The 9087-nt window shown below is 37.3% G+C and overlaps 1 protein-coding gene across 1 annotated transcript in view; it reads left to right on the forward strand.

Moving 5' to 3' along the window:
* Nucleotides 1-9087, forward strand: part of LOC107082320 (protein sidekick-2-like) — a 624909-nt gene that overhangs the window by 534456 nt on the left and 81366 nt on the right. Inside the window, exons 20-25 of the mRNA XM_015370939.1 lie at nt 221-342; nt 2370-2479; nt 5335-5485; nt 5821-6058; nt 7709-7824; nt 8008-8197. Of these exons, the coding sequence (XP_015226425.1) occupies nt 221-342; nt 2370-2479; nt 5335-5485; nt 5821-6058; nt 7709-7824; nt 8008-8197 (927 nt within the window). The remainder of the gene's footprint in view (nt 1-220; nt 343-2369; nt 2480-5334; nt 5486-5820; nt 6059-7708; nt 7825-8007; nt 8198-9087) is intronic.

Genomic DNA, 9087 nt, shown 5'->3' on the forward strand with positions numbered 1-9087 from the left:
GACACCTCTCAGAATCTAAACTGCCTTTATAATCTAAGCTGGAACTGGGAAATGTGAGGTAAGTAGGATTAATGGCTGATAAATTCATTTGTGTGTAGTATTTGTACTGCCACCAGAGGGCACTGTCGTCAATGGGTTTTGGAAACCAGAGTTACCCTCTGTGGGAGGCTGTAAAATAATGCTTTTTCTCTCTGTTTTCTTTGTCTTTGCTTCCATGCAGAGCTTCCTGGCCATCCTACCAACATTGCTATAACCAACATCGGCCCACGCTCTGTCAACCTGCAGTTTAAACCTGGCTATGATGGCAAAACCTCTATTTCTCGTTGGCTTGTAGAAGCCCAGGTGAGACAAAAAACAACTTAAGAATAAACTCAGAACCATAAATCTATTCTTAATCATATAAACTGCCATGCAAAAGTATTTTAACCTCCTTCACTTTTTACATTTTGCCAAATTACAACCACAGACCTCAATAAATCTTGTTGGGGTTTTGTTTGATAGAAAATTAACACATCATTTTAGAGTTGGAAATATATGCATCGTTTACTACAGTTTACATTTTTTTTGCTTTTCACTTTCTAGAGTGGGAGTTGTCTAAATGTTATGTAGTTTAACCGACCATCTGTCTTCCTCATCTGTGCAGCTCAGACTGGTTCTACCAGACATTCCCAGTAGGAGGGAAAAAAACAAACAAAAGTGAATAAAAGTCGTAACTAAAGTGGAAGAACCCACTTTGTCGCAGTCAGTTAAGGTCAACATAGACCTACTTTACTTTCCAGTAATATATCAGTTTAAATCGTAAATACTTTTATAGCTTTTTGCTCTGTTTTACTGTGTTTATATTATTTTCATGGTCCCCTGCTAGTTTAAATTATGTCAGTACAGCTTAGCTGTTTAAAATGTGCTATAAATGAAATTAACCCAAACTATAAATAGAGCTGTTCTTTAAAGGCTTCATAGGTCTCAGAGTTTCTTTATATTAAATGTTAAGACACAGTAGCCGTCATCTTAAAATAGAAGTATGGCACGACTGCAAAGCAACCTGAAGATGGTCGTTCATCTAAAGCGACTGGCTTGGCAATGATCATTTAGGCATCCTGGAGTTGTTTTCTACACTCATGTACGACTCTTTATGTGGTTTTTGCCATTTTCCATAGAAATGATCTACGCAGTATTTCCTAAAACAATCTACTGGACTTGGTTTCCATGTTTGAAGATGTTTCTCTTCCCATCCAGGAAGCTTTTTCAATTCAAAATGTCAGAAGTAGCAATGACTTCAAAGCTTTATATACTCCACTGACGACTCTGCTGTCCAATTGCACCTTAAGGACAATGGACACTTGTTTGAGGACCAGAATGTTCACATTTTGGACAAAGAAGACATTTGGTTTGAAAGGGGTGTGAAGGAAGCCATTTATGTTATGAAAGAAAAACCAACCTTAAACAGAGAGGATGACGTCAAGTTTCAGCTAAAAAAAAAAACCTACAATGCAGCGTCAGATTTGATTCCTTCCCACTATCATTACAACCCCCCAACCCCATGCAGGGGACAAAACATCTGTCCTGGGCAGCCAAGCTAACAATTGCCCCTAACGACCCCCTTTCAGAGGCATAGCCCAGTATCAGGTATTACAGGCTAACAAAAAAAACCAAAAAACTCCCCTTTTCCGTTCTTCTGCTTTAATTTGCATGTATTCTAATCCAAAAAGCCTCCTGGATGGAAAGCGAAACTTCTTCCAACTTGAAAACCAAGTCCAATCGATTGTTTTTTTTTTTTTTTGGAATGACTATGACCTGGATGACTGAGAATCTTCACCAGCAGATCTATGAAGTATGGCAAAACCCATAGAAAGGGCAAAGCAAACATATAGGAGGTGGTTTTCTGGTCATATCACACAAAAGCTGGGAATTTTGCTCCTTCATGCAAAATGCCACGTCTTTAGGAAGAGTTGCTGGCTTTAAATATGAAACAATGTCATGATTAAGGAAGGCAGTAAAATGGATGGTTGTAAAAAAATATCTGACTAGGTTTGAAGGTCTTTCGACATCCTAACCAGACAGCCAGAGCTCTAATGAAATGTTTTAGATAAGACGTTATTCAGGTTACTAGAACGGTCCAGTCAAAGTCCAGACCTGAAAATGATCAGGGAAACATGAACAAATCCTGAAAACTGACAAAAGTTGCTCTCTTTCCATTCCTATTGACTTAGAACAGCAACATTTTCAGCACCTTAATGTGAAAACATAGCAATGTGATCTACAAACTACTGAATCTGGGTGAAGAATATTTAAAAGAATCTTGTTTCAGGAATAGTTTAAAGATCTGATTGACTGCCTGAGGCCTTGAAATCTCTCTCTACTCCCTGCAGGTTGGAGTGGTGGGAGAAAATGAAGAGTGGGTGTTGGTTCATCAGGTGTCAAATGAACCCGAGGCTCGCTCTCTGGAGGTGCCTGGTCTCAACCCATACACCTTCTACAGGTAACAGACATTTCAGTTCAGCCTCTTCCATCCCTAGAATGATAACCTGGTGCAACTTCTAATCAACTCATCTGAAAAAAGCAAGACAGATGCAGCGACAGCCATGCACACATAGACTCACAGCAGGTTGACAGCCTGTCTGAGCCTAAATTTAAACATACGATCCAAACAGTCTAGTCTGGGTGTTTAGAAACAGTCCAGGAACCGCAAAAGCTCAAACTTCCTCCAAACAAAAACAGCATTAATTCTAGTTATGCCGTTTACTCCAAAGAGACTCAGAGGTTCTCAACTATGAAAGACAGACAATGTAACACACTGCAAAAACGATCTAGAAATAAGTAAAATTTTCTTAAATTAAGTGCATTCACTTTGAATTTGAGTAGGTAAATGAGATGAGCAATAAATGAGTAATTTTACTCTTAAAATAAGATAATTAGATAATATGCACTTGAAATAAGACAATGCAATTGTGTTTTCTTATTTTAAGTGTAAATTGCCTTGTTCCATTGGCAAAATGTCTTTTTTACCTCCTCAATTCAAGAAGAAATGCACTTATTTTAAGAAANCTGTCACAGTTCATTATAGTGCGGCGGTAGGCAGCATCGTTCCTTGAGTGCCACTGTCCTGGAGCTTTTGCATGCATCCCGTCTGCAACACACCTGAGAAAAATAAATCATTAATGACCAGACCTCTGTTAAACCTGCTGAGGTCGTTTGCTCTTTATTTCAGGTCTGTTGGAGCAGGATGCATGCAAAAGCTGCAGGACGGTATCACACTGAAAAAAATATTGCAACCGTTTTTGGCATTTATGTAATCATATTTAGTTACTTTAATACAATTGTTTCATATTAGCAGTAGGGATGTAACGATAACAAAATCTCACGGTACGATATTTATTGCGATATTGTGGAAAAGCTTACGGTACTGTTAAATAGCTCACGATAGTGTTTGTGATGATAATAGCAAAATAATAGACATTTTTTCTGCTTTTGCCAGTCAACAGGCAATTAATTGTTGTATTTATGGATCATTGCAACATAAAACGCTGATCACATAGTGCTTTTAAAGCGCAAGTTGTAGTCAGGAACATCAATATTCTGTTGATTCTTCTGTGAATAATGTTCAAGTTAAGAAGCAACCAGAACAATTGTAAACAATAGGGAATTCCCTTTAAGTGCAAACAAATATCAAGTCAGGTTTAAATGTGCAAGGCAAGTAAAAGCAACCTTTTAAAACTGGTATTTAAGAACATAACTTAAATAAAATAGTCAAAAAGCTTTTTTTTAAAACACTGACCTATCAGTTGGCTTATGTTCACATTTTTCATCAGAAAGATCAAAAGATCTACATTTCAAGAAAAAAGAAAAGCCTCCTTCAGGGTTTTTTGACCAGACAGGACATTATATGTGAGAGAATCTGCAAGCTTTTCTGGATGATGAGTCGTCAGGTGACTTTGGATATCGCTTTTGTTTCCCGTGTTGTATCGCAGTTTACTGTGGCAGTGCTTGCATATAGTCCATTGTCTGTCCACCACCTTCTCTCCTTTTGCGTTTTTTGACACGGCGAAGCCAAAATGTTTCCAAACATCTGACTTAAAAGCTGCAGGGGCGGGCACAATCTCAACTTCGGGGTTGTTGTTTTCATCCTTACGACCATCGATGTCGGCCATGCTAGCTTGCTGCGAGCTTGTGTGGACAGCGTGCAATCTGCGTGCAATCCTATTGGCTTAAGAACGGTCAGTATGACAACGCAGCGCAAAGGATCATGGTCTATGTAGTTAACAATGATTTGTTCCGCAGGACTGTGTTTAATCTCTTGCTTTTTAACGGACACCTGTCCTTTTATTATTGTAACCCAACCACGACGATATCGAGACACGTTTACCACCGCGATAGCGCGATAATGTCAATATCGTTACATCCCTAATTAGCAGGGTAGGACATAAAAAATGTTGTGTTAAAGTAACTAAATATGATTAAATAAATAACAAAATTGGTTGCATTATCTTTTTCAGTGCAGGACAGAACCCCTGATATAGATGCTCTGTTATTAGAGGCAATGTGTGGGCAGACCAGAGCATACTTATTTTTATATCACAATCAATGTCATGTTTTCATTTTCTTTTTGTTCTCCTGAATCTCTTCTTTGCTCTTTTGACTCCCTAAGGCTTTGAGGTGGTTTGTATCTTCTGGTTTATTCAGATAATTCTACTTAAAATAGGATCGGAGGAAAATGATGCCTATTCCAAAATCACACCATAAAACTTGTTTCTCATTTCAGTTATCTTTATCTAAGGAGATTCTGTTACTTTAAGAGGAAACAGTACCTGAAAAACTGTTTAAATGAAGCATATGTCCATCATGCTGTCTTCTTTGTAAGATTATGCAAAAAATTTGACAAAAATCACTCATTCAAGTGGATGTACTCTCCTCCAACTCAGATATTTTCATTTTATCCCTGGAGCTCTTATTTTCTTTTCCTTTAATTTTAATCCAAGCACTGTTTAGTTAATTTTTACTTCGGTAATGGTGCTTATTTTGATCTAGTCTATTTGTTTTCCCTGATCATATTGGATACAGCAAATTGAATCAGGCAGTCCCTGAAGACCAATAACAACAGTAGATATCTGCACTGCCAGTTTATATTCAGCTATAAACACAACAGTTTATTCTGTTGCATATTCAGGCATTAACATGGAGAAGCTTCCTCTCAGCATATTTATATTGTGTTTCTACCCGAGGCTTTGATCTCTGTTTGGAAGCTCCAGCTCACATGTTAAAGCATGCGAGCTGCATAGCAATGCTTGGTCAGGCATTTTTCCACAATTTGCATAATAATCAAGGATTTGTTGTTAGATTCCGCATGCGGCAGGTGAACATAGTTGGCAGCAGTCCTCCCAGCCAGCCGTCAAGGAAGATTCAGACGCTTCCAGCTCCTCCTGACATGGCCCCCGCCAATGTCACCCTGCGCACAGCCAGTGAGACCAGCCTGTGGCTGCGATGGATGGTAAGTGACATCGAACAGCACGTTTTATGCTTCCCCTGCTGAGAAAGTGTTAAAACAAGCCTTAAAATAACAGAGGTTTACTTCTTTTTAAAGGTCATGATCATCTATGGCATTATATTTGATCTGACACAATAATTACCCATAACCTTGGGTGCTTTAACAATGAAGAGAATGCTTCTCCATTTTTAACTTACAGAGCTTGATTTATTTTATCTGCTTCTCATTTTTTTTGACCAGTAGATTATTATAAATGTAACAGATAATTTCTCAATTAGTGTTGAAGGTATTTTCCTTTTATATGCATCTTTCATTAATCTTTCATTTATGCAATGCAGCCCCTTCCTGAATGGGAATACAATGGAAACGCAGAGCAGGTGGGATACAGCATTCAGTACTACCGCGTCGGCTCCCAGGGCCGCGGGCTGACCCACATCATCACAGATCGTTTGGAGAGGGAGTTCACCATCGAAGACCTGGAGGAGTGGACGGAGTACGAGGTCAGGGTCCAGGCTGTCAACGGCATTGGGACGGGACCGTGGAGCCAGCCGGTCAGAGGCAGAACCAGGGAGTCCGGTGAGTGTGCATGAGGTCCGATAAAGCAAGCCGAACAAAAACGTGTGAATAAGGAATCATGGTGGACTTTTTTCGAAAGGAAGATATCCTGTTTGCTCAGAATCACTGCATTTTAGCAGCTGTGGAGAGCAGTATTCAAATTATAGGTATAAACTTACAGCTCACACCTTACACTGCAAAAATCCAAAACTAGATCAGTAATTTTTTCTTAAAATAAGTGCATTTGTTCTTGGATTGAGGAGATAAAAGAGACATTTTGCCAATGGAACAAGACAATTTACACTTAAAATAAGAAAACACAATTGCATTGTCTTATTTTAAGTGCATATTACTCATTCCATTGGCAAACTATCTAATTTACGTACTCAAATTAAGGGTAAATACACTTAATTTAAGACATTTTTACTTATTTCTAGATCGTTTTTGCAGTGTACTCACTAGAAAAAAAATCTAGAAATAAGTAAAAATTCTTAAATTAAGTGGATTTACCCTTAATTTGAGTCGGTAAATGAGATAGTTTGCCAATGGAATGAGTATATTTACTCTTAAAATAAGATAATTACATAATATTTTCTTGAAATAAGACAATTCAATTGTGTTTTCTTATTTTAAGCGTAAATTGTCTTGTTCAATTGGCAAACTGTCTCTTTTATCTCCTCAGTCCAAGAAAAAATGCAATCATTTTAAGAAAAGATGACTTATCTAGATCTCAATTTTTTCCAGTGCTGTGTGCTTTATTAGCACTGAGGTGCTCTTCTTTTCATACAACACCTTAAATTTAGACTCAAATGATGCCTTTTTCCACAAACAATAGCTATACACTGGAAAAACAAGCAAAAATTTCTTAAATTAAGTGTATTTACCCTTAATTTGAGTAGGTAAATGAGATAATTTGCCAATGGAATGAGTATTTTATACTCTTAAAATAAAATAATTAGATAATATGCACTTGAAATAAGACAATGCAATTGTGTTTTCTTATTTTAGGTGTAAAATGTCTTGTTCCATTGGCAAAATCACTCTTTTACCCCGTCAATCCACGAACAAATGCACTTATTTTAAGAAAAAATTACTTATCTAGATTTTGATTTTTTCCAGTGTACCAGAATAAGGGGAATGATAAGGAATTTAAAACTGTTGTTTTTAAATATAGAAATCCTGTGTGTTTTGTCTAAACCTGCAAACAAATCCTTTGAAATAAGTTGTTATATAATTAGATGGATGCAAACATATCTATAGAAGCTTTGGAAGGAGAATATAAACAATTAAATGCCTTTTACACTGGAAAAACGATCTAGTAATAAGTAAAAATTTGTTAAATTAAGTGTATTTACCCTTAATTTGAGTAGTTAAATGAGATATTTTGCCAGTGGAATGAGTATTTTTACTCTTAAAATAAGATATTTAGATAAAATGCACTTGAAATAAGACATTGCAATTGTGTTTTCTTATTTTTAGAGTAAATTGTCTTGTTCCATTGGCAAAATGTCTCTTTTACCTCCTCAATTCAAGAGCAAATGCACTTATTTGAAGAAAAAATGACTGATCTAGATTTTTTCAAGTGTATTTAAAAAATAAAGAAGAAACTGCAGAGTTATATTTGCTGCTTGCTTATTGTAATTTCCACCTTCTCCATGTCTTATCTTTCAGTTCCTTCATGTGGACCCACTAACGTGTCAGCATTCGCCACCACCTCAAGCAGCATCTTAGTGCGTTGGTCTGAAGTCCCTGAGCCCGACAGGAACGGACTCATTCTTGGCTACAAGGTCTGATTTTTATGTTCTGAAGATCCTCTCCAATTATGTGTTTGCTGGAAGAGCAGTGAAATCTCATTAGTTTGCAGAGAAGAATTTTTTCTCCCAGCAGGGTGCCGAGCAGCAAGGAGGCATTTTGTCTTTGCTAATTTGCAACTCCACTCCCCTCTGAACTCCCTTCTGTCCCTGGATCAGGTGATGTATAAGGAGAAGGATTCTGACAGCGTGGTCCGCTTCTGGATGGTGGAGGGGAACGCGTCCCACAGCATCCAGCTGACCGGTTTGGGGAAATACGTGCTGTATGAGATCCAGGTCCTGGCTTTCACTCGGATCGGAGACGGACGGCCGAGCTCTCCGCCCATCCTGGAGAGGACTTTGGATGATGGTAATGATGAAGTAGCCTTGTGTTTCACAGTTATGCAAAATGGCGTTGGAGTTTGATTTTTGTTCATTTAGGCAGTTTGTTTTTTCTCCCTTGAAATCAGAAAGATAAAAAAACACAACAGAACTTTTTAGTTTTTTTTTTACCCAAATACATGTGTACGGAAGAGGATTAGGGCCACAAAAAAAAATAAAAAAAATTAATGGAAGAGGATTAGGGCCACTAAAAAAAAAAAAAAAAAATTAACTGTTTTTTTTATTTTATTTCAGTATAGTATGGGAAAAAAGTCTGAATTCTGACTTTTTTCTCAGAATTCTGGCTTTTTTCTCAAAATTCTGACTGAATTCTAATAATAAAAAAATTCAGAATTCTGAGAAAAAAGTCAGAATTCAGACTTTTTTCCCATAATATACTGAAATAAAATTAGTGGCCCTAATCCTCTTCTGTACATGTGAAATAAAACTCTTATCTGATTTTTTTTCCTATATTTTGCAACTCATATTTTGCTAAATCAATTCATGTTATTACAGGAATAATTAATGGATCATTATCTATACCAGGAAATAATATGTTTGCGGCGATTAAATTTTAATTAGCATTAATCAGTAAAAAAATAAAAGCAATAATTTTCTTCGCGATCGCTGAGTCTAGGAGCGGCCATTTTTGCCAAAATATAGTAGCCCCTCCCTCCTGCCATCTTCCAGCAGTGACGTCACGGTGCGGTAAGCCTAGCGCCATTCTCCCCACTTTACAAGCTAAATCAATGGGAACTACTAGACACATCTGCAATCAACAACAATTATTGAAGATTTCCAGAGGACTTCACCATTGAAATTCACCAGAGCTATAGTGAAACTTTTGCAGTTGCCTTTTTTGTCTCTGCTTCTTTTTCT

Source organism: Cyprinodon variegatus, unplaced genomic scaffold (genome assembly GCF_000732505.1).
Source record: "Cyprinodon variegatus isolate N-32 unplaced genomic scaffold, C_variegatus-1.0 Scaffold50, whole genome shotgun sequence".
In the NCBI taxonomy this organism is placed as follows: domain Eukaryota; kingdom Metazoa; phylum Chordata; class Actinopteri; order Cyprinodontiformes; family Cyprinodontidae; genus Cyprinodon; species Cyprinodon variegatus.